The sequence below is a fragment of the Thermothelomyces thermophilus genome, chromosome 7 (assembly GCF_000226095.1).
Source record: "Thermothelomyces thermophilus ATCC 42464 chromosome 7, complete sequence".
NCBI classification, from domain to species: Eukaryota; Fungi; Ascomycota; class Sordariomycetes; order Sordariales; family Chaetomiaceae; genus Thermothelomyces; species Thermothelomyces thermophilus.
The window spans coordinates 705,536-729,630 of record NC_016478.1 but is presented as its reverse complement, the minus strand read 5'-3'; the positions used below and the strand labels follow the sequence as shown (position 1 = coordinate 729,630).

Below are 24,095 nucleotides of genomic sequence, written 5' to 3'. Positions count from 1 at the left end.
TCACTTCGGCCGACTGGTTCGGACCCGAGTCTGATAGAATCGCACGAGAAGCAGTCCCAGTCGGCGAGGCCCACGCCCGCCCATGTCAAGGGCGGCTCTCACGCGCACACCCAGAGCGACGTCGGCCAGGCGACAGAGTTCTGCGACGACGACGATGTTCCGCCAGACGTGACCGGGACTAGTGCTCCCGAGCCCGAAATTCTGGGCGAATCGTCGCCTGCTCAAAAGAAGAAGCGCCGCTATTCCGGCACGGGGCTGCGCAGGAAGCCGAAGGATGTCCAGGATGGCCGCGGCAACCTGCAGTATTTCGAGGAAGCGGACGATGCGAAGTACAAGGACGACCGCGCGGATCCCACGCTAAATGGACATCCGAAGCCGATGGAGGTGTTCCGAGCCTCGCCCGAGAGCGAGCCCGCCCGCGCGGCCGGAGCAGCTGAGCACCGGGCTCTCACCCCGGCGCCGCCACCCGCTGCTCCTCTCGAATATAGCAAGATTCCCAGGCCGGTCAACCCCAAAGAGGCTCAAACCCAGCGCGACTCTCGGGTCGAATACTTCTTGCTTCTCGAAGATCTCACGGCCGGCATGAAGCGTCCCTGCATCATGGACCTCAAGATGGGCACGCGCCAGTACGGCGTGGACGCGAGCCCCAAGAAGCAAAAGTCGCAACAGGGCAAGTGCGCCAAAACCACGTCGCGCGAGCTTGGCGTCCGGGTGTGCGGCCTGCAGGTGTGGAACGTGCAGACGCAGAGCTACGTTTTCAAGGACAAGTACTACGGTCGCGAGCTCAAGAGGGGCCCCGAGTTCCAGGCGGCCCTGACGCGCTTCCTGTACGACGGGGTCGACCGCGCCAGCATCCTGCGGCACATCCCCACCGTGCTGCAGAAACTGGACGAGCTGGAGGTCATCATCAAGCGGTTGCGCGGATACCGCTTCTACGCCGCCAGCCTGCTCATGTTCTACGACGGCGATACCTCTGCCGACACTAATACCAACAACAACCACTATGTTGAGGATTCCACCACGGACTTTGCCACCGACACGGAGGAGGCACCGCGGCGGACGCGCAAGAATCCCAGGGAGATCGACTTCAAGATGGCGGATTTCGCCAACTGTGTCACGGCGGGAGATCTGTCGGCCCGCGACAGGCCGTGCCCCCCGCGGCATCCGGACGAGCCGGACCGCGGGTTCTTGAAGGGACTGAGAAGCCTGCGCAGGTATTTCTTGCGGATTCAGAGGGATACGAGAGCCGAGATGGGGTTGGCTTGTCAGACGCGGAACGGTAATGGTAATGGTTCGAAGTATGAGGAGATAGACACGGACACGGATGAGGACGAGGGCTCTGTGAGCGAGTGACCAAGGGGAGGGGGGGGGGGCCCTTATCGAGGCATGGTGGCCGCTGATGATTACACTTTACTTCACATTCGAGGTTCGCTTCCTCGAATCTTTTTGTTTTATTGGTACCAAACCTACTTTGAGGGGAATGGGTCCACTGGATGGTGGTGTATAGGCGTCAGGGTTTGCTCCTGGTTGATTCATTCTTTGGCGGTAGAGTAGGTCAGACATACCCCTGCATGGTCTTTCAGCGGCGTATCTTCATCAGGTTCTTTTTTTTCTCTTCGGTTTTCTCCTTTTCCTTTGTCGGCAAATTCAGATTGTTCAGTTGAAAGAGCGCGTATGCCTTGGTCTTGTGGGAGGGCGCCGGTCCAGCTGGGTTCGTCTGGGGATATGGGGAGGAAACAAACAGTTGAGAGGATTGGGGGTTCTCTTACGGGACAAAAAAAACAAGGTAGACAAAAATTGATTTGTTTGGCATGCTCTCTCTACTTGGGGGAAACCTCCGTTTTGGCACGTCGGGTGTCATGTGCTCTGGCCGACCTTTTTTTTTTGAGTGTAAACCCGGGAAGCTGAATGTCGACTTAGGAAACGGAAGAAGGAGGAGGAGGAGGAAGAGATTGGACGAACAGATGGAAACACGGGAAGGAAAAGAAAGGAGAGGAAAGGAAAAGATGGATGGATGGATGATGCATCGATGGATAGCTATATAGATTAATAACAGATGGATAGATGATAGAGATCTCATCCTCTACAGCCTCGCCATTTCCTTCAACTCGGCGACCCTCTTCTCGCCCTCCCGGCGCCTCTTGTCCTCGGACTCGGCCAGCAGGCGGTCGCGCTCCTCGCCCTGCTCCCAGCCCTGGCGGCTCAGCAGGGCGACGCTCTCGCGGTACATCTCGGCCTTGAGCAGGCCGTAGATGCCCGTCTGGGCCTTGCCCGCCAGCTTGCGCTCGCGGACGAGGTCGAGGACGGCGTCGAGGCCGCCGACGCGGTCGGCCAGGCCGGCCTCGACGGCCGCGGGCCCCGCGAACCGGCGCGCCTCGAGCACCAGATCCCGGTACGTCGCCGCCGGCAGCTTGAGCCGGAAGATGCTACTCATGGCCGCCTTCAGCGGCACCCCGAACTCGAGCTCGTTGACGCACGCGAACCCCCGCGTCGGGTTCATGACCCGGTAGTCGTGGTGCATGGCCAGCATCAGGCCGCCCGCGAAGGCGTGGCCCGACAGGAGGGCGATGGTAGGCATGGGGTATCTTTTTTCCCCCCTTTGTTGTCAGCTGTGTCCCCCTTTCTTTTCTTTCTTTCTTTTTTTTTTTTTTGCTCCTCAGGAAGGAACATGAAGAAAAAAAGGGATAGTTGAGGATTGGGTTTTTTTGGGTTTGGGGGGAGGGGGTGGGGGGGATAGAGAGAGAGAGAGAGAGAGAGAGAGAGAGAGAGACGTACGTCAGGAAACGATGAAACAGCTTGTAGAGCACTCCCGGCAGAAAGTTTTCGGTGCTCAGGGCGTGTTCCAGGTCCAACCCGTTGGAGTAGAACTTCTCGATGCCGCTTGTGGTGACCACCACGCCGGGCTTGTACCCGCCGAACTCGATCAGGTCCAGCGCGTCGAGGAGTGCGTTGCACGACGCCGTCGTGAGCCGGTTGTCGGGCGGCGAGGTGATGGTGAGCAGGTAGACGGCCGGCGCCGGCTCCGTGGCCACAATGGTACCGCCGGGATGGGCGCCCAGGGGCGGGATAGGCACCGTGAAAAGTGTGCCCGTCATGGTCGCGATCTTAGCTAAATGGAACTTCTTCTTTTTTTTTTCTTCTCCTTTTGGTTGTCAATCTTTTGATGTGCTGATCCGAGTGAGGATCACCAGAGTATTACTATCTTGTTGTATTGTGTGTTGTTGTCGGCCGAACCGAAATCAAAGTTATCTGGGAAGTTTGAGATGAGGTGAGTATGGTTATGTATGTCCCTACATGCCAGATAGCTATTGGTATGTAACCATGTATGTACCTTATGTATGTATTGTACATACATGCACAGTACATTCGGTGGTAGAGACAAGAGTTCACTAATCCGTACGGGTAAGTAATACCCTGATGGCCCAAGAGCGGGCGTAAGGTGGATGCCGAGCGCGTTCCACGCTTCGTTTTACCTCGGCTGCATCGGGCAATTCCTGGGGAGCCCCACATTCTTGCTCGGTACCCTACGTTTGTACACTATCGAAGCCTCGTGGTCCTTCCTTCTCCCTTTTCGAACTACGAGTATAGACAGGTTGGCTAAGGCTAAGAGAAAAACGTCCTCGCAACCACTCGCCTGCTTGGCGCAGCTCATGTCATGCATGCATGGATGCATGCTTCGGCTGCCTGCAATTGAGCATTCATCGAGCGACATGTGACAGACAGCCGGCCCCCGAACCTACTATGTACAGGCCGCAGCCGAGAGGCCCCACCCCCGGATTCTCTCCACCGCGGCCCGGAGCCCGGAGCCCGGATTCCGGAATTTAAAAAGCAACACTACTTACAACGCTGTATCTGCGTGCTACATTTGCCTTGATGATAATGATACAACGACCTGACTGATGGCATTGCAACAGCTGACAGACAAAACCTCTCAAACGCCTCGAGTGCCAACCATGACCTATATGCCATGTCCGACTCCCAATGGGACCAGCAGAGAAACCAACGCTACCCATCCAAAAAAATGTCCACACGCTCGACGGCTCTACGTCCTCTCAACCGGGAAGGGAGATTCATTAGAACATGACCTCAGACCACCCCCAAAAAAGAAATCCCCGTACCATGTTCCCTTTCACATGACTCTTATAATAAAGGGGGCAGGCGGGGCCCCTAGACAGCCGAATACCCACCCCTGCTGCCCGTGCTCTGCAGCGTGTTCAGTATCCTGCGAACAAGGTCCCTGATGATGTAGGGGGCGTCGCGGAGGGTGTCGCCGTGCGGGAGCAGGTCCCAACCACGCGCGCCGTACCGGTTGTAGTTGAGCCACGAGCCGAAGATGAGGTAGGATGCGATGGCCAGAAAGAATCTGACAGCGTCAGCATAAAGACGCACTTACTAAGAATGGAGAGAGAGAGAGAGAGAGAGAGAGAGAGACTCACAGTACGACGAACCAGGTAAAGAAGCTCGAGCCCTTGCTCTCCTCGGCCGGCTCATCCACCGCCGCGTCGCAGGCGTGCTTCGTGTACCATGTCAGGTACAGCGTGTCCATCTCCCCGCCGTCGGCATCCTTCCCTCGCTTGTAGCCGCCCCAGATGAGTGCCGCCCCGTCCTTCTTGAGCTGCTTCTCGGGCGTGCTCACTTTCTCCTCCTTGTCCCCGTCCTTCCTTCCATCCCCCTCTTCCCCCCCCTCCTCCTTGTTCTTCTTGTCCTCCTCCGCCCGCGCATCCTTCTCCCCCGGTACGTACTCATCCGGGCTCTCCCACTCCCCCTCGGTCCCTTCCAGGTCGGGATTACACCTGAAATCGATGACCGTTCGCTGGATCCGCTCCTGGTACTTGAGCGCCCCTTGCAGAGTCAGCCGCAGCCCCTCCTTCTTCTCGCCATCCTTTTTCGCCTCGCCGTCCTCTTCAGGGGGCAGCCGCTTCGCCTCCCACGATATTGTCTGCTCGTCGCCGGCCACGATGGGAATGACTTGGTCCACGCCGATAAGCTTATCGGCCTCGGGATCCCAGCGGTGCTTGATCGCGCAGACTAGTCACTCGCTCGTTAGCATCGTCGTCTAACTATCGGAGCCCACGAGTGCAACATGGCATCAGGAAACAGATGAACGGGGAAAAAAGGGGGAAATAAATGAAGAACGTAAAAGAAACATACCCCTCGTCCCATCGGGACACCTCTCCTCCGCCTTGCCCTTCCCTTTGCTCTTCAGCACCCCGCACACGTCAATCGCGTAGCTCGTGTTGTGGTACGTCGGCCGCGTGTACTCGTGCGTCACCACCACGTGCGGGCCCTCCAGCGGCCGCAGGTCGTACTTGCGTCCTTGGTCCGTGACGATGTTATCGCACGCTAGCGCCGCCGCCGCGGGCAGCAAGTCCGGGGCCGTTGGAGTTTGTTGCGTGGCCGCCGTGGCCGTTACCGCCGGGGCCAGCGCGAGGACCAGGGAGGCGAGGGCGGCCGCTTCGACGGCAGTGCTCCTCCAGGCTGTTGATGCTCTCATCGTGAATGATCCGATGCGGTCCGGGAAATGGACTGCAAGGGTGCGCAGGTGGTAGAATTAAAGAAAATAAAATTGAGGAGTCAGCCCGTTGGGAAGGTGTTCAGCACGAAAAAGGGCGCGGCGGCGGGGATGGGGGTAATTAAAGAAATAAAAGAAAAAATGGAAATGCGAAACGAGAAACGACGTGGTTACAATAGCGCAGGGAGAATGAGTGGCGCCGGCAGGAATCGACACGCTCTGGCGCGGGTGGTGCCAAAGTATGGAAAAGAAGGAGCGCCCAGCTTTGATATCCGGAGCGTTCCTGATTGAAAGCCGCTAGAGCTCCGGCTCGAGGCTGACTGTTTGCTGGCTTGTCCAGTCGGTTACTAGGGGCCGATCAGCTCCGCCCGGCACACTTGCCATTGCTTCGTTGCAGCCTTCCGTCCCCGATGCGCAGTGATCTCTCACGTGACAATTCGATATCCACGCATCTGATTCTCATTTGCCCTTCGCTATCCAGGCATAATTTGCGCCGAGTACGGATTACTTGACGAGATGAGATATGGTACGGAGTAATCACCAAGGTCAATTACCGTGTTGAAAGCGCTTGACGAGCACCACATATTTGTACTACAAATATCGGTACACCCGTCTCAGAATCCGGATGCAAGAAAATCCATCAAGCACGCCACATCCACACGCACACACAACCAGAGTCAAATGCCTCAAAACCCACGGCAACCCAGACACCCAGGGTATATATAATAGGTGTATGAGGAAAGTCAAGACAAACTCCCTTTTGAAGACCCCACCAAAAAGTGCAGAAGTCAGGAAGAAAAGGGGAGTTTCAAGAAGAAAAGAAAAGCCAGTAACGTTAGCCGTTACGTAATACCCAGTTCCCGTTGGTTTCATTGCCATAATTCCCATCCCAAGCCTGAACTCCAGTCCTAGCGCCTCAAGAGAAGCAAAAAAAAGATGTTCTGATGCCATAACGCAGGCCCCTCCCCCCCCCCCCCCAGTTCCCGTTCTCAGAGATCATTCACGCGCTCCGGATGGCAGTAGTCACTCTTTGTCCACCCTTCCTCCTGGTCACCGTCGAAATCACTCCACCAACCCCTGTCTCCCTTGTCCGCCCGGGCAGTCCGACAGGGAGGCGACCGAATAGGACCACCCACCGCAGGCGCCGCCGCCAACAAAGGAGTTCTACATTCCCTGGCCCCCCATCTGCTGTTGGGCCTGCTGTTGAGCCTGTTGCTGAGCCTGGGCCTGGGCCTGGGCCTGCTGCTGCTGCTGCTGCATAGCGGCCGCTTGCATCTGGGCCTGAAGGTTGATACGGTTCTGTCCCATCTGCTGCTGCTGTCCCGCCATCCCATTGAGCTGGTTGAGCACGATATTGCGCGCCTGCAGAGCGCAGCCGCGCTTGAACTCGGTCAGCTCCTTCTCGGGGATCGGCATGCCGTTGTAACGGGCCGTGAAGGTCGGCAGGTTCTTGGTAATAAGTGCCGTCGTGATGTTACGTATTTGGTTTTGTATTTGCGGCGTGTTTAGGGCCATGGCTATCTGCTGCTGCTGCTGCTGGTGGCCCGGTTGTTGTTGGCCCGATTGCGGATGGTGTTGCTGTTGCTGCTGGTGCTGTTGCTGTTGTTGTTGTTGCTGCTGCTGCTGCTGCTGCTGCTGCTGTTGGGCAAGTTGAAATTGCTGCATGGCGGCTATCTGGGCTGGCGTCATGCCGCTCATGGCCATCATGTTCTGGTTCCGAGCGGCCTGCTGGGCAGCCAGAAACTGTCTCTGAGCCGCCTGCTGCATCGGATTCATCTGCCCCATCTGCGCCGCTTGCTGTTGCATGTTGCTCAGCTGCTGCGAATATTGCGCGGCCAACTGGGCTTGCGTTGGCTGGTTCATCATCTGCCCTCGTTGCTGTTGCTGCTGCAATAGCAGCTGCTGCTGTGCCATCAACCGCTGTTGCTGTGCCAGCTGATGCTGGAGTGCGGGGTTGCCGTTCATCATGCCGTTCTGTTGTTGCATTTGTAGCAACTGTTGCTGTTGTTGCATCAGACGCTGTTGCTGGGCGATCGTAGCCGCGGTAGCCCCGACATTCGGCATCTGCACAATCCCCTGCGGCGTCATCATCATGTGCCCTAGTTGAGCAGCCGACATCATGCCCGGCGGCGGGCTGGCTTGGGTCATGCGTGGAGTCGCCACCATCTGAGGCCGCGAGATAGGCGTGGCGTGTGCCATGCTCGGGGTCGCGTTGGGCATCCTCGGTGTGCCTCCCGCGTGGCTCTGCTGACTTCCCCGCGCCGACATGTTCGGTGCCATGGGGGCGCCCATCGGGTGGTTCTGAACCACCGACGGAGGCCTCGCCGGACTCCCCGCCTGCCCAAGGTTGGAATTGGAGTGTTGCATGGCCACGCCTGCCATACCCATAGGAGACGATGCGTTTTGCGGCGTGTTTTGACGAATGATTGGTGACGATGCCTGGCCTTGCGAGACCTGGGGAAACCGTGCCTGGCCCTGAGCCATGTTGACGGGCATCCCGCCAGTCATACCTGCCGGCAGGGGGCTCTGATGCACAGGGTGTGCGCGAGGCGTGCCCATTCCCGAGGCACCTGCGCTCTGCTGGGCCTGGGCTTGCGCCTGAGCCTGAGCCTGGGCCTGCGCGTGTGCTTGGGCTTGGGCCTGAGCTTGGGCCTGGGCCTGAGCCTGAGCCTGGGCCTGGGCCTGGGCCTGAGCCTGAGCCTGAGCCTGAGCCTGGGCTTGCGCTTGCGCCTGAGCCTGAGCCTGAGCTTGTGCCTGGGCTTGTGCTGCTTGGGCGGCTGCCTGCATTCGTCTCTGATTTTCCTGCCGTTGTTGTTGTTCGCGCAGAGCTTGCTCCTTCCGCTGGCGCTCCGCCTCGGCTTGCCTCGCTGCGAGCATGGCTGCCTCCTGTTGTTGTTGTTGTTGCTGCTGCTGCTGCAACTTCTGCTGCTGAAACTTCCGCTCCTTCTCCAACTGTTTGATCCTCTCGGCCTCTTTCCTCTCGGCGTGTTCACGCTTGATATCGGCGATGAGTTTGAAGCGCTCGAACCTCGGCTCCCACGTCGAGGGACCTGCCTGGCCGTCCCCATCTGGGCCGTTGCCAGCAGCTTGTGAGCCTGCAAGCTTGGCGGAGAGACGCTCATCCATGGAGAGCATGAACCGCTCCTGGCCAGCAGCCTGTGCCTCATCAGCCGCCACCTCGGCAACCGTTCTCTTCCGGATCTTGGGTTCGGGCGGCTTGTGTGAGTGGTCTGGATGGGCTTGCTTCTCGAGCAGGGCAATTGTTTGTTCTGCATTCTTTGTTGGTTCCAGATCAAGCGGCGGCGTCGTTGCTAGCAGGATCTGGGCTTCCGCCTCGTATTTGCTAAGACCGTCGAGCTCCATCCGTTCCCGCTTCTGCTTTTTGGCGGGCGGCGGCATGTTCGTGGCGGCGGGCGTGGGTGGCACGGCAGTGTGAGGCGTCGGCGGAGGGACAGTCCCATCCGCACGGGCGTCAGAGGCTCCTTGAGGCGTGTGAAGCTTTACAGAAAGGTCCGCGTGCAGGCTCAGCGGCGTGGGATGAAGGACAATTGTGTATACCTTGGCCTTGGGGGCGGCCTTGTCCTTTTGCCCATCGGCACTCGCATTGGGCGCCGGCATGTTCTCCTTATCCTTCTCCCCGGCCGTCTTCTCCGCGGCCGAATCTGATGTGCCGTTCGAAGGGAGATTCTCCTTCGGATATGGCACGTAAGGAGAGGGAGTGATATATTGGTTGTAGTTGTGAATGGAGAACGGCGTCGACTTGCTCGAGGACGACGTGGGTCGGGCTTCGTCCTGAGCCTGGGCAACGGACTTGTGGTCGTGTACTTGGACGATCAGACAGCCATCGTAAAAGGGCACATCCGAAAAATACTCGAGCATCTCATAAGGCACAGTCCGAGTCTTCAGATGCTCCAAGAATATCCTCATGGGCGAGTGGAAAGGAAACATTCCCTGCTGTTGATCGAAACGGAAGTGCGTTTGATGCAGGTGGACGATGAGGGAGGGAGGGCAGCCGTGGAATTTCTTGAGAATGTATTCATCGGTAACCACTGCAACACAAAAAGAGTCAGTACTCGATGCAGCGTAGGGTTTGCGCGGGAGAGCAATACGAACCGTAAGGTCGCGGTTCGGTCACGGGGGACGAGGACGACAGGTCCGGAGCCGTGCTGGCGGACCTGAGGCCGGCGCTCCTCTGACCCCTACCCAGTGCCTGACCCGAACCGTCTCTCCGCGGCCGGCTGGGCGCGCGGGCAGATGTCGGCGCCGCGCCATTTGCGGTCGGGGGGTTGGAAGGCGGGCGGGTGGCTGAGGGGGGAGCGCGCCTGGCCGACATGGAGGGAGAGGGTGATGAGCGCGAGGCGGCAACGCCGTTGGTTTGAATGCCTGGGGGAACAGGACGTTTGACTTTGGTGGTGGGGGCGGGAGCCGCCGGCGCAGCAACGGCAGTGGGTGCCATTGACGATGAGCCGGCTGCCGCCGGGAGGCAGCAACGGGAGGCAACTCAGCGTGCTTTCGGCACACCCGCCCTGCAAACCAGCGCCGAGGTTTCGGTCGAATTGTTATATTCCGCGTCCAGCGGGAGCGCGTGCTCACGATCACGATGGGGGCAATTCTGCTTTTCTGTCTGTGCTGCGGTGGTTGGCCGATGTTGCGGCCCAAGCGAGGGAATGCTTCGTCGTCACGAGCGCTCGAAACGGAACGATGTCACGAATGGTTCGCCGCGGCTTGTGGGAGAAGGGGAGGGCGCGTCTGCGAGATCGAGTAGCAGCAGACTGCTTAGGGAAGCGACAATGGTTTCTATCCCAGGCGCGCTCGTCTGACGATGCAAGCAAGTTCCTTGGATTGAAGTTCGTGCCAAGGTCGCGCGGCAAAATCAATCGTGAGGCGGAAGGGGCAATAGGACCGGGGCGTGGGTTAGGTTAGGTTACCGCGGCGCTGTATCGACGCGGTAATCGCTTCCTGTTGTCTTGGACGGTCGCTTGTTGATGACGGTCAGTTCATTTGTGTGTGGGGTACGGAGTACTCCGTACGCACTGGGCGATCCGACCCCTGTCGAACGGATTGCTTGGACTTGGCTGTTGCACGCTGCTGGAAGTCGTTCTTGGCAGGAGAGAGCCGCATCACGTGCTTGATGGTGAGGGACTGGACGATGAGTGCGCTACATTTACGGATTGCGGCGCGCCAATAACGCGGTGCGAAATGGGACGCTCCAATATTAAAGAGCGTGTTGATGAGAATCGCCGATGTCGAACAGAAACCGAGATGAATGGAGTGGACATTTGGGGGAGAGGAGGAAAGGGGGGTGGGGTTAGTGAGAAATACCAAGCAGCACGTTCCAAACGGCGAGTGTGCGAACGGATTACATATCCACCTTTTACCTACATGCATCAACCACCAGTTGGCGCAGACATCAGAATCACGTGCAGCAGCATCAACCCTGGGACCAAGGCGCCGTCGATATAGAGAATGGACCGTCATTCAAGGCTCATCAAGGCAGGAAGGAGAGTTAGGTGTTGCCTCCGCCCACGCTTCATCACTAATCTGACCTATATAAGCGATGTGGAATACAGAATCGAAGAGGTACTAGATAACAAAGGGATATCAATCATCACCAGAACATCCAGCTCGTAATCTTCAACGTCATATCCGCCATTACCTTATTCCTTACCCAAAACCCTCCTCGCCCAGTCATCCTGAACCCTCATGCCGTCGACCACCACCACTCCGCGGCCCCTGCCGACCCGGTCTTCTCTGTGCCACCACACCTCCTTCCCCTTGTCCGGCTGCTCGGCCTCCGACTCGCTATCTGCGAGCCCGCCGTGACCGCGCTCGGCGCCAACCACGAGAACCAGGTCGTGTCGCAGCCAGGACTGCAGGTTCGTGACCACACTGCCGTTGTCACCGGACAGCGACTCCTGCAGGTAGATAATCTCGGGCTGGATGTGGCGGAGGATATGGGCGTGGCCGTTGGGCGACGTAAAGGTCAAGATCATGCTGTCCTTCTCGACGAGTGCCTGTGCCTGCGAGTAGATCGCATGGTACGCAGGGTCCGCAGATGACGCGCCGGCACTGCAAAGACGGTCAGCGTAATGAACTTTAGCCCGGAGAGAAAAGGGGGGCGAAAGGGGAGGAGCACTCACAGGGGGCTCCGAGCTTCCTCGGAGGTTTGCGCCTGGGCATGGTCAATGTTGGAGAACGACGAGCTCAGCGACGGGGGCGGCAGGTTGCTAGTCGTGTCCAGGGCGGTGTCCTTCAGGCTTGGCGCGTAGATGAGCACATAGAGCTTGATGACCGAGTGGTCGAGTTGGGTCGGGATGTGGGACAAGATAGACTGGCGCTGGTGATTAGCATGCGCACACTATCGGGGCCCCTAGGGGAAAGGGGGGAAGGGGGGAAGGGGGTTGTAGATCCGGTGGTGCACTCACAGCATGCTCGTGGAAAACGTCGGCATCGACCTCACCCAGGCCGCTATCGGCCGAGACAACGATGGCCACCTTCTTCCGGCGCTTGCCGGTATCCTTGGTCTGAGGCGGCCCGGCAGCCCTCTCCTGCTTGGCATCGGCCTCCTCCGACCAAGTCTCGTGGTCGGCAAACGCCGTCTTGTCTTCCTCCCGGATGGCTGCGAGAGCGCTCCCCACAGCCGCGCCCGCGGCGGTCACTCCGGCGGCGACAGTCCTCCTGGCACTGTCGAAGAACTGCTGCGGACTAGGGGTGCGGCGCAATGCCGCCCAGTACGAGCTCGACGACTCGGCCGGCGGCTGTCCTGGCCCGTAGCCGGCATCGCCCGAGCGTGGCTGCACGCCGCCAACTGCCGTGGACTTCGGGTCCGGGCCGTCCTTGCTGGCGCCGTAAGGGGGGTTATCACCATAGTCTGCATTGTCGTAATCAAGGTCCTGATATTCGGCAGCAATTTGCTCGGCGTCTCCGCGGTCGTCGTCCTTGCGCTGGCTCCATACCCAGGCGGCGACGCCCATTGTCGCAACCGTTATAGTCACGGCGAGGGGCACCCAGTGGCTCCATACCCCGCGGCGGCGGGACGACTCATACGGCGGCGACATTGGCGGCGCAGAGATCGATCATCGCGTTGCCGAAGCTTGTGCAGTGTGTTGTGATGTTCGGGAAGGGCCCGAAGTCTCGAGAGCGCGTGGTAGTTCAAGATCAGTTGTTGGCCAGTCTTTGCTTTTTCGTCAAAAGATTCAGCTTCTCGGTACTTCGTATAGAGCACGAGGCAAAGCATTACAAGGGAGATCTCAAATCATGTGGCTGGTGTCCCGGGGGGGCAGGGGCGGTGGGATTGCCGATGGCTGGGATTCGGCTTGTTGATGCGACCCCAATTCGCCATGAGCCGAGCCTCCATTTCTGGCCCAAAGACCGAGGCAGGTGGTTGGCCGAGCGAAGAAAACCGACCCCAAGAGCTGATGCCAAGAGAATGCTGCAGGGGGGGAGGGGGTTGACCGCGCCTTGTTTTGCATGCCCCGCTTCCCGTCCACACTGCACTGGCTGATTTCCGATTCCCTGAATTGCATATGCTGCACGGGCCACTTCAACCTCGAGAAAGTGGGATGTGGGTTTCGAACTACTACGTAGAGGGGCACCTTCAGTGAGTCAGTCAGTGAGAAAACTACGGCGCGGGTTTAAGGAACAACAACAACCCTGAGTACGGGAGTAGTCAACACCGACGAACAGATAATTCCACCGCAATCTGGGACCAGTGGCAGCATCAAATTCAAATCTCTTGGACCCGATAAGCCATCTGGGAACACGGCCAAATTCAACGATTGCGGGGCACAAAGTTCGTCGCGATGCCCCACGCAGTCAGCATTGCGACCCCGGGCCTTCAGGCCTTGATCCTTTGTGGCCCGGGTAGCTCATTCACGACCTTCACAGCAAATCCCGATGAGAATCCAAAGGCCCTCCTCCCTATTGCCAACAGGCCCATGGTCTGGTATCCGCTTGAGTTCTGCTACCGGGCAGGGATAACAAGTGAGTGACTTGCGGTCATGTCCTGGTTGCGACTGATCATATTCCATCCCCCCCCCAACTTTTTTTACCCCGGATAGACGCCGGTCATCACTGATCATTATTGGTTGTTATTTACTAACCTCTTACAGACATTACTCTGGTCTGCCCGCCTTCGGCGGCAGAGGCCATTACCACCGCCCTGAAGACGAACCCCTTTCTAACTAGCCTCCCCTTCCCACGGCCAGATCTGTTAGCGCCAAAGGATTTGGACCAAAACACCGGGACGGCCGAGATCCTCCGCCTTCCAGAGTTGCAGGCCACTGTGACGTCGGATTTCTTAGTGCTCCCTTGCGATCTCGTCTGCGAGCTGGGCGCGGACAAGTTGCTGCAGGCATGGATGGTCAAGTCAGCTAGCCTCGATGACCTGGTTGGCGATTCGCAGTCGCGGGGGCCGAGGAGCGGCGGGCTTAGTGTCTATTACCAGACGAAGACAGAGACGCCCATCAAGGATGAGGAGACAGACTTTGTAGCAACAGTCCCGCTGCCACCGGCCTCGGTCCTACCCCCCAAGGGTTCTTTATTCCCAAACATGGCGAAGGTGGTTTACTCGATGCCGACAGATTCTCTGAAGGATCTTACGGAAGAAAAGAAAGGGTTCCCCGTCCGTCATGGGCTACTTCGGCAACATCCCCGCGTCAAGATGCTGACTACCCACCGCGATGCCCACATTTACATCTTCCCTCACTGGGTCATGCAGTTCATCAAGGAGAACGAGCGGCTCGAGACCATCGGAGAGGACGTCATCGGCTGGTGGGTCAAGGCAAGCTGGCAAAAAGGACTCTCCACCAGGCTCGGGCTCGACAGCATTCTCCAGCGACCTTCCAAGGGCGGCTCAGACGGGCAGGCCAGCCCAGGCGGACACAACCCTAGCAGCGGCACACACAACCTCGGACTCGATTCCCGTGCCACCGATGCACCCAATCCGGTCGTCTCGGTCAGGAACGGTAGCGGCGACGACGGCCACTCCATCCCGGGTGACGAGGCCGTTTCCGCCGAGGCTCCCGTACCGCCTATGCTGGCCTACTTCCACCCGACGGATCCCTCAGCCCCGGTCATTCGGCGCGTCGACACGGCCCAGCTCCTACTCCAAGTCTCCCTCCAGCTGGCCAAGATCCCCTCGCTCGAAGAGACGGTTCCGGATGCGCCCGCCTCCCCTTTTGCGCACGCCCGCAAGGTCGCCTATCCCGAGGGCGTGAAGCCACGCACGACCATTACCAAGCATGACAGTCTAGTGGCGGACAACGTGACGGTCCAGGAGAAGACGTCGATCAAGGAGTGCGTGGTGGGCGCGAACTGCCAGATCGGCGAGGGCGCCAAGCTGTCGCAGTGCCTGCTCATGGACGGCGTCGTGGTGGGCAAGAACTGCAAGCTGACCAAGTGCATCCTGGGGAAGCGGAGCGAGCTCGGCGAGGGGTGTGTCTTGACCGAGTGCGAGGTGCAGGAGAACCTGCTTGTCGAGGCTAAGAGTGAGTTACAGTCCCCAATTGTTTTTTCAACTCTTTTCGCTTCACCCCTTCTATCTTCTGATCCGTTGTTGCTCTTTCATCGCACCACCCCGACCCCCACTTCCTCATCTCCTTCCCTGGCCTTACATCCATGTTTAGTTGATATGCCGTTTCCACGGTTCCTTTTCGGCGCCGCAAACGCTAACATCTATTTCACGCTGCAGCCGAAGCAAAGGGAGAAAAGTTCATGTCCTCCTCGGGCCTCGAGGCGAGCGAGCAGGAGTTGGACGCCTTTGAAGCCGACCATGGGATAGACGACGACGATGATGTTTCAGACGAGTAGGCAAACAAACCTATTGTTAGAAATAACTAGAGCTGAGAAGCATATTCGGGCCGTCCCGGGCCAAAAAGTGCTCAGCTCAGGAAGTCCTCAAAGCCAGAAACACTATCCGCGCCTGCTACACTAGATCTGTTACGGTTCAATGGCCCCCCAGCTGGTCCCACTTTTGAGGCTGTAACGTGCAGGAAGAAAGACTTCGACATCAACGACCCCCCATGACTTGGTACGGCGTCAAATCGTCACGCCCAAAATAACTAGGCTCTTCCGCATTTGGGTGATGTGGCTGCGGCGTGCCTGAAGGGAGTAACTCTTTGAAACATTGCTCGCATGCCGCGCATACCTCCTGCGGCGAGGGTCAGTCAGCTGCGGGATCTGGTAGGGTCCGGAATGGTTGCGAACTTTGGTTCCCTACTCTAACATACCCCCACCCCAACCCTCGGGGTTTCGGACTCCTTGGTGATAATAAGGCTGAAGCCGGGGGTGTTGATTCCCGCGGCACAGGTGGTTGATATGGTGAGCCACGACACCGCCCAAAAGAGAGGGGGCGGGGAGGTAGGGGGCGCGTTGTGTGTATTTCCCCCCGCAAGACCCGATAACGACCGGCTAAGGGCCGAATGGAGCTGCGTCAAGGGAAGTGAGCGAGTGTCTTTTTTTTTTTTTTTGGGGGGGGGGGAGAGGCTCTGTCACCCCGGGGGCGTGTCCAAGGCCGCAGTCTGTGAAGCAGACGCTGCAGTACGGGACCGCATCCAGCGCTCCGTCTTTCCACCGAGCATTAAGCCGGTCTCTTGAGTGTCTCTCCGGGCTTTTGGCCCCCGCAGGACTGCTTCCTTTCTTACGGCTGCTACTTCCGTTTCACCACACTGGTCCTGAAACACAGTCTCTTTGTTTATGCTGAAGAACCTGATGATAGCCACGTGGCCTCCACGACGGGCCAAGTCGGCGGTTGAGGTGGAACAGCAAAGGATAACGTCCATTTGGAAAAAACCGATTTCTGATACTGCTCTGGTTCTGTGTTTGAACCGGATCTGGCCAGGGCCATCTGCTCCCGTCATAGTAAGGGAAAACAATCGTAGCATCCGATTTCCGCACTAGGCGAATGGTCACCATTTTGAACGTATGTATGTACACGCTCTTTAGGTGGATCGAAATCGATGAACGCCGCGTTAAAGGACACCCACGGCTACGGTTTTACAATAGCAACCCTGGTCCTTGTACCACTGCCCTGTTTGCTTACGCATAGCTCTTTCAAAGCGGCAGGGTAGTACCTCAAAGGCTTTTTAGATCTGGAGGATAGTAGCGACTGTTCGAGGTGGTTTGGGTGGCGCCGATGCTTCCATGAATAGGACAGTGGATGTTTCCCCGATCCGCGATCTGGTTGGACTGCTTGTTCGACGAGGAGTGTAGATTGCGAGAGTCGTTGTCCGCTAGTGCTTCCGTGTCGCGACAGCGGTGAGGGGCACTGCCACCACGAATGGCCTCGGGCATGTGAGTTTAAGTCGGTACCGGGAGGTCGCCGAGCCGGGGAGCCAGGCTATCGGTAAGCCAAGATCGCCTCCATGGTCACGGCGTTCGAGGGGTACTTCCCCTGGAAGGAAAGGGCGAATGAGAGCCTGACCGGCGAAGTCCGAGGCCAGATTGGGGATTGTTTGCACCATACTTCAGGCAATTGCGGGGTTCCAGTTCTCGCTTGCCCTCTCTTGTCAAGTCGGGGGAGCCAAGCAGACACCTACCCACCATCGACAACAGCAGTGCGGGCTCGGGATGCAGCGTTGAATCACATCGAGGAGCCAACATCGATGCACAAGTGGACGGCTAGAAACCCAGTCGACAACGGAAGCCGCTGCTCTAGTTCATTGGGTCCCACCGTTGAGCATAATGAAGTGTTTGCTTAAATCGCTGTGACGTTGGCTGCTTTGCGGCGGGAGAGTGAAGATCTGGCAACCCTACTCTCGCTCACATAAAACTGCTGCCGATGTTCTCGAGTGCTCGTGAACTGATGCAGCCGGTGATGGGCTCCATGATGGCGCACAGTTGCGAGAGGCAGCTCCGACCTCGATGGATTGGATTCAGTACGAGACAGACAAAGCCGTAGGGAAATAACTAGTTATACCTGAAAGCACTATTGGCAGTGGCTCACTCGCGAAGGTACAGCTAGCACACAAGAAGGGTATCAATGCAAAATGGTGAGAATCCGACCGAAAATTGTTCCAAAGTATCATCTGGTGCTCCATAGAGGAGCGAACTATTCAGCTTGAAGGTGGGCGGTAGTACCGAGTACTGCGCACGTAGACGATGATTCGAGAAAGGGTCCAGACAGGCTTGTTTGCTAGACCCCAGCACCGAATCGCACCCCGGCTTCCTGGTACATACATAATCCGTACATCCGTACACACTGTACTATCTGTCGAGTGCGCAGGGCCTTGAAAATCAAGATGGTGGGGAGCGGATGTCTGAGGAGTGCCAATTCCCTGGAAACCCATCGCCACGGGTGCCTGGCCGGCATACCGGACAGTGCCAAGTTCGGTAGACGTCAAGATAAGGTTGGGTACAGTACAGTACACAAACGTCGCACCAAGCGACCACCCCTTGTTAGCGACAGGAAGGTCCTGTCGCCTTGTCTCAGCCCCGACCCAAGATCGTAAGTGGGTCCCCGTTGCGTACTGTGAGCGTGCAGTGAGCGAACAAACCGTGCCGCGCTTTCCTTCGGGTAGCGACCCCGATCCCGATTGCGGGCCAGGCAAGCTCTTGCCCTCGAGAAGCTGAATCTGGCTCAGCACCTTAGGCAGCTATGCCCTCTATTCCACCCTTTCTCTTCCGTTGCCATTCATGAACCGGCCCGATCTGAGTTGACGATCTCGTCGAGTTCCCTTAGTACAGTACCTAAGGTACATACCGAGTAACTACACAGATATTATTGGTCTATCAAAGCTACCCGAGGCGGTTGGACTCTCTTTCTTTTCACACGGCCCCGGACATACGGCCGAGATCACCGCATACACCACATACTGGGGGCAGAGAACCTCAGTATTACCTCTACGCTACTAATGAGTCCTCCGAGCAAGGACGTTCCTCTGCTAATCCAAGCCTCGGGCAATCAGACCTCTGGGTGGTCTACCCCAAGCTTTTATTCTCTCGTGTCTTGGGAGGCCGATGGCGAGCTGCTTCGGCGCACGGCTGCTCGAGGAAGCAATCCGGATCCTTTCCTTCAAGCGTATTCTCGCCGCCTACTCCAGGTTCTCGACCAAAGGTTCATGAGCGGCGGAGTGCGGCTGTAAACTTGGGGCACGATCGTCCGTATCCTACGGCGTTGCTTCCCTATTGTCACGAGGTCTCTGTGACGGAGCAAAAGCCTAGGATCCTGGTCGCGCTGCGCTCCAACTCCCCAGGTTTGCTTTAACGGTGTGCTTCGACCGTAGCCATTTTTATCTGGTGGGGGAACTCGGGACAGGCACACCCATCTCAGCCCATGTGTATGGCACCCCAAGCCGTGTGGCTAAAGGTGTCCAACGTTGGGACGGTGGGCGTGGCCTAATTTTGGGACCTGCATGAGCGGCGCTGCCGCAGTAGTCCGGACAGGGCTGGGATGCATTCACCACGGCCGCACCACCTTTGCACGGCCACATCTCCTGCTGCCCTGGAGATCCCCCGGGTACTGTCATACCATGTGAACTACGGTGTGATGGGGCTTTCCAAAGGAGATTCGCCCTAGACATGGTTCCTCTCGGCATGGTTCCTCTCGGCATGGTTCCTCTCGGCGAGTTGAGCCGCCGACATTCCTCAATTTTTGTATATTGCCATGCTTGTTTCTGCATAGGAGAACCGGCTCGTCTCTCTTGTCTGAGGTTGTGGAGCAGCCGACACCTTGACGATCGATCTCTTTCATAACCCCCAATATTTATTCTATCGTGTCTCTCCATCCCTCTTGTCTCCCCCGATTGCGAACCAGCGTCTTCATCTCGGTCTTCACTTGTACGCCTTGCGCAACCTGCAAGAGACGTGGATGATGCAAGATGGAGCTTACTAGGCCATCGATATGTAAAAATCCCTTCGACCGCGGGAGCGATGCCAACATCGAGTTCACTGGATTTCCAACAGAATGGCCATTGGGCAGTGTCGACGACTCCTCTCATACCTTCTCAAGCTTCTCTCCTCACACTCCAAGCTCTGGCCGTTCCACTCCGCCATGTTCGTCTTCGCTCGACTTTAACTACTCGTCCTTTGCCTCCTCGATCGACACAGTCCCCTTTGATCTTTCGCCCATATCTTGTGTTACGTCAATATACCTTCCCATGACGCCCAAGGCCGGCCCTATCTCCGACTTCACTCGCCCTTCTATTCCCATCACACCCATATGGCCAAAGTACGATAGTCAGAATCATCCGCTTAGTGAACGCACTGCTCAGGTGTATTTTTCACAAACCATGGACTGCGGCTTGGCTATCACCCAGCTTAGTACACATCCGCACCTGGGAGGGTCATCTGTATTGGTGCAGTACGAACGCCTTTCCGGCACGACGACGTCCAACTGGATGGTACCAGACAGTCCCGTCAACTTCGAGCCACATTCTCCCACACAATTCGCCGTGTCAGGTCCGTCAATGGAGCAGCAGGACGGAGCGGAACCGACGGCGCCGAGGACTCCCTCTATGAAGGCAAGGAGGCGAGCATTGACGGACGAGGTGCGCCACAAGACGACTGTGCTCCAACAACAGATGCAGCAGTGCCCTTCACCGAAGACACGGACACGGGCCAAGAAGGAAACGAGGTGCCGCACGGTCATGATGGCGGATGGCAGCTTTGCCCTGGATAGCGTTGAGCTGGCCAGCACCTTCAAGTGTCCTATCGAAGGATGCGGCAAGATGTACCGCAGGAGTGAACACATGAAGCGACACATTCAGAGGTTAGTATCGCGGCACGGAGCCTTGTTTTTTTTCCATTCCGTTTTCCTTTTTTTTTTTTTTGTGCCTTCCCTTGTTTGGACATGGGTTGACACGGAGACTTAGCGTCCACGGACAGGCCCGGTACTCTTGTGACTGGTGCAAGCACACAACCAACCGGTGGGATAACTTGAAAGCCCATATTAGGCTGCACGGAATCCAGAGGGAACATCCAGGTTCCAAGCCGAGAGTGCAATTTGCGGCCGGCGCGGTGTTGCAATACGAGGAGATCATGAAGAACGAAAGCCGACGAGGGGACGGCACGAAGCACAAGAAGCGAACAAGCTCGGATTCGTGAGCCGGGGAAACAAAGGAGTCCTTGGGGGAATGCGACCGTTCTCCGAGTCCCGGGAGCCTTAGACTTTGTGAACTTTACGATGAGTGCAAACAGTCGACTGCTAAACTGCTAAATCTGGTGTATATGTTATCGAAGGTTGGTGTTTGGGTTTGGGTATTTTGAGTACACAAAGGACGAGTCATGAGAGACGGGAGTGCGGGGCACTGGATCATGATCAAGGTGATGGGACAGCTGTTCTGATGGGCGGTGCAAGATGCGGGTGGCCGTGGGTGCCGTCCGTACTAGGTGTAGCCCGTGGGCTACCTAAGGTAAGGTAAGACATGGGAAACAACTCAGTAATGTATTGGCTGTTAGAGCTTCCAAGCTGTTTTCGTAAAAAGTCGCGATCCACATTCATGTGTTATGATACGTTTCGCCCTCAGCAGGGCAAGCAGGACAGATGTTGGGGGGCGCCACTGAGCTCATAGGCCGACGCCGTTGATGTGACAGAAGTGTATGTACAATACATACAGGAGTCCGTTCAAAGTCGAGATTGAGTTCGTCGCGGTCTCAGTCAGATGTCTTACAACCCAGGCATGTCGCGTGCTCTTTTCTCGGCGAGACATACCGCCGAGATCTCGCAGTTGGCCGCCGTCTCGCACGAGTCTGCAGCCTTGTACGCGACTGGACTTACACGATCAGGCGCAAGACATCGCGAGGGCAACGAGGGCCACTCCAACATCTGCCTTTTGGCGGCGAAGATCTGTTGCGTCTCTCTGCAGCCAGTCAGAGCCGGGAATCATACCGTTCCTCGTGACTGTAACAGTACGGAGAGGGTCGAGTACTCCATGTGTGGTGCGCCAGGGAGAGTCCAGACAAGTCCACCCGGCTGCCACAGTGCACGCTCCCTTTCTCATATCCTGGGCGGAGAGGACTTGGACTAGTCACCGGGGCGATGGGGTGTGGAATAGTGCACAGTTGGGTGAGCGCAGATGTTTGGCTCAAAGTACTGGCTAACTAACGGCTGCGGCATCCGATTGACGAGACGTTGTCGCTTGGAGTTTGTGTGAGCGGGGAGTCATTTGGTCGACTTGGTCCCCTGATGCCGGTATTGACACCTCCTCGAGCTCGGGCAGGGGGGACCGAGGGGTCGCAGCCGTTGTTTGCCCTGGCAACCGGCACCAAACGGGCAGAATCGGTGTTCTCGATGTGTCGGGGTGTCGAGTCCGAGCGCAACCAGAAGAAAGTATTCAATGTGAGCCTGCCGAAGAAAGTCGCTTCTTTTGGCGGGGAAGAATGGCCCCGTGAGAGACAGTGAGATGGTAGTAGGCTCCTGCAGCGAATAGATGATGTTATCGTAAACAGCAGGGCGCGTCGCTCAGGGCCTAATGCCATGTCGCCCGAGATTGACTGTTTGTGATATATGTACATATCAAATTCTACCAAGATGGCCGGCTATGTGGAAGTGTCACACACGAAACTATGTACATACCTACCCAGCCGCGCTCTTTTCGGGCGATATCGACCCCGCTCGCCCGGTTATCGGTCCTTGGAGCAAACAAGACTCCCATCGCTAAAAGTAAACGGGAAAGGGGGGCAGCGGGAATCTAGATTGCAAGTACCTGGTACTATATCCTCTTAGAAGGTGACAGCTTGCCAAACTTGAATGACGAAGCGGCTTGATTACCTCACTACTTAGTAGGTATGTACTTGCAGCGGTAGTACAATAGAATGACTTGCACAGTAATGCTGTCAAAAGTCGGTTAGGGTCGGTTGTCCCTACCCTGCCTATTTACTATAGCTACCAAATGCCAAGTTCTCTTTTGCAGTTTTTAAGCTTATATACCCCCTTTAAATAAGGCCCAAGCTAGAAATCAAGGGAGCTTAATATATAATTCAAAAAAACCTTGACAGGATAAGTGAAGCTTCTCTTACATCTTTGCGAATACCCCACCAAAACACGCGAAACTACCATCGCTAGAAAGCTCTCGAAAAACGCTATCCAACGGTACCACTTTCAACCGCACGCGAGCCGTTACAGCTGTACGACAGGCATCGCGAGCGTAGAAGCCGGACCTGACCGTAAACCGACCGAACCTTATATAACTATCAAAATTTTCACCATACAGACCACCTAGCGCCCCTAAACGTAACGTTAATTTAAGGCCTAACGCTAAGCTACTAAGTAGGGAGGCCTATAGCTTTAAACTAATTAAAGGGGGGCCTATTACTAGCTTACCTTACTCTAGATATTAAAGAGTTAAGGGGTCTTATAGTATAATTAGTTAACCTTATACTAAGCCCTAAATAAGGCAAGGTATAGGACCTTGCTAATAGGCTCTTATAGGGCCTTATAACTACTATTATAGGCCTAGTTCTAAACCCATAGGAACTTATAGCTAAGGAAGTTAAAAAGGGGCTTAAAGAAGCCCTTAAGGCTACCCCTTGCCCTACCTAGGCATAAGTAGCTATATATCACGGAAATATACATGTAGATGCCAACCTGAGCCATTGGCACGAACAGGCCAATCAAGCCAAAGGAATGATAGACTAATCAGGACAGGATCACACTTAGCAAGAAATGATCCCAGCAAAGGATCACTAGCTTACGACATGAGCCAGGTAAGCCAGTATAGAGGATCACTACGACTGCTAGTGATCCTAGGATTATATATATATATAGATAGTCACTTGTTACGGTGGACTCTAAGAGTTTACTAGTAATAGTAACTTATAATTATAGTACTTATATTAAGTATTGCTAATTACTATAAGAGATAACTCTAGTGTTATTATAAACCCTTTAGCTTTACCGAATCCCTTAGACGACCTGCTTACTTGTCTCGCTCAATCTACCTTTGTCTAAACCCTTTTAGAAAGAGTCTAAGTTAGGTTTGTTATATATTACTATCACTCCCTTTGTTCTATTATAGTTTAGAATAGAGGTAACTTTGACCTTGATATCGATATAGCTATTAATGTTATAGCTAAATAGCTGCTTACCTAGCTTAGTTAACTTTATTAGCAAATTTAGGAGTTAGACTAGAGAGATAAGGCTGCTTAAGCTCGAATTAAGGAACTCGAGAACGGTAAAAAGCACTTGTAGAAATTAGTTAATAAGGCCTATACTAAAATTAAGGCCTTTAAGGGCATTAAAGTAAGCCGTATTAAGATCGAACTACCTGGTAAATATAGAGGAACTAAGGAAGACCTTGTAGGATTTCTAATAAACCTCTGATCTTACTTCTAGCTTAATAACGACAAGTTTCTAGATAATAAAGCCAAAGTCCTCTATATAGCTATAAGACTAGAGGGCAAGGTACTTAGATAGTTCGAGCCTATATAGAATGACTATCTTACTAAGGAAGATAAAGACGACTAAGATATATTTATATAAGTAGTCTTTCGATCTTACGACTATTTTAAAGAAGAGCTTTAGAAGGTTTTTAATGACAAAGATAAGAAGATTTATATATAAGAAAGACTTATTAATCTCTAATAGACTAAGTTAGTAGCCTCTTACGCTATATAGTTTAGATAGGATATACTTAAGTCTTAGCTT

General features: G+C 55.8%; 7 protein-coding genes across 7 annotated transcripts; 2 read left to right on the top strand and 5 right to left on the bottom strand.

Annotated features, from left to right (window-relative positions):
- Positions 1-1,996: 1,996 nt before the first annotated feature.
- On the bottom strand, positions 1,997-3,271 carry MYCTH_2311424 (uncharacterized protein). The gene is made up of 2 exons (XM_003666558.1): positions 2,776-3,271; positions 1,997-2,585 (listed from the first exon to the last, which is right to left on the bottom strand). Exons 1-2 carry the CDS (start codon positions 3,093-3,095, stop codon positions 2,084-2,086), a joined length of 822 nt encoding a protein of 273 aa, XP_003666606.1. The 5' UTR covers positions 3,096-3,271; the 3' UTR covers positions 1,997-2,083.
- A 725-nt stretch (positions 3,272-3,996) lies between these two features.
- Positions 3,997-5,770, bottom strand: MYCTH_2311423 (uncharacterized protein). The gene is made up of 3 exons (XM_003666557.1): positions 5,152-5,770; positions 4,437-5,028; positions 3,997-4,363 (listed from the first exon to the last, which is right to left on the bottom strand). The coding sequence occupies exons 1-3, from the start codon at positions 5,492-5,494 to the stop codon at positions 4,168-4,170; spliced, it is 1,131 nt and encodes a 376-aa protein (XP_003666605.1). The 5' UTR covers positions 5,495-5,770; the 3' UTR covers positions 3,997-4,167.
- Positions 5,771-6,657: 887 nt separating this feature from the next.
- On the bottom strand, positions 6,658-10,202 carry MYCTH_2311422 (uncharacterized protein). Its single transcript, XM_003666556.1, has 2 exons — positions 9,626-10,202; positions 6,658-9,561 (listed from the first exon to the last, which is right to left on the bottom strand). The coding sequence occupies exons 1-2, from the start codon at positions 9,843-9,845 to the stop codon at positions 6,677-6,679; spliced, it is 3,105 nt and encodes a 1,034-aa protein (XP_003666604.1). The 5' UTR covers positions 9,846-10,202; the 3' UTR covers positions 6,658-6,676.
- A 710-nt stretch (positions 10,203-10,912) lies between these two features.
- Positions 10,913-12,864, bottom strand: MYCTH_2311420 (uncharacterized protein). The gene is made up of 3 exons (XM_003666555.1): positions 11,938-12,864; positions 11,653-11,843; positions 10,913-11,581 (listed from the first exon to the last, which is right to left on the bottom strand). Exons 1-3 carry the CDS (start codon positions 12,568-12,570, stop codon positions 11,170-11,172), a joined length of 1,236 nt encoding a protein of 411 aa, XP_003666603.1. The 5' UTR covers positions 12,571-12,864; the 3' UTR covers positions 10,913-11,169.
- Positions 12,865-13,091: 227 nt separating this feature from the next.
- On the top strand, positions 13,092-15,662 carry MYCTH_2311419 (uncharacterized protein). Its single transcript, XM_003666554.1, has 3 exons — positions 13,092-13,495; positions 13,624-15,000; positions 15,204-15,662. Exons 1-3 carry the CDS (start codon positions 13,315-13,317, stop codon positions 15,320-15,322), a joined length of 1,677 nt encoding a protein of 558 aa, XP_003666602.1. The 5' UTR covers positions 13,092-13,314; the 3' UTR covers positions 15,323-15,662.
- A 908-nt stretch (positions 15,663-16,570) lies between these two features.
- MYCTH_2311417 (uncharacterized protein) lies at positions 16,571-17,331 on the bottom strand. The gene has a single exon (XM_003666553.1). The coding sequence runs from the start codon at positions 16,802-16,804 to the stop codon at positions 16,586-16,588; it is 219 nt and encodes a 72-aa protein (XP_003666601.1). The 5' UTR covers positions 16,805-17,331; the 3' UTR covers positions 16,571-16,585.
- Positions 17,332-19,329: 1,998 nt separating this feature from the next.
- Positions 19,330-20,554, top strand: MYCTH_57823 (uncharacterized protein; the record flags this gene model as incomplete). Its single annotated transcript, XM_003666552.1, has 2 exons — positions 19,330-20,223; positions 20,363-20,554. 2 exons carry the CDS (start codon positions 19,330-19,332, stop codon positions 20,552-20,554), a joined length of 1,086 nt encoding a protein of 361 aa, XP_003666600.1.
- Between the last annotated feature and the right edge of the window lie 3,541 nt (positions 20,555-24,095).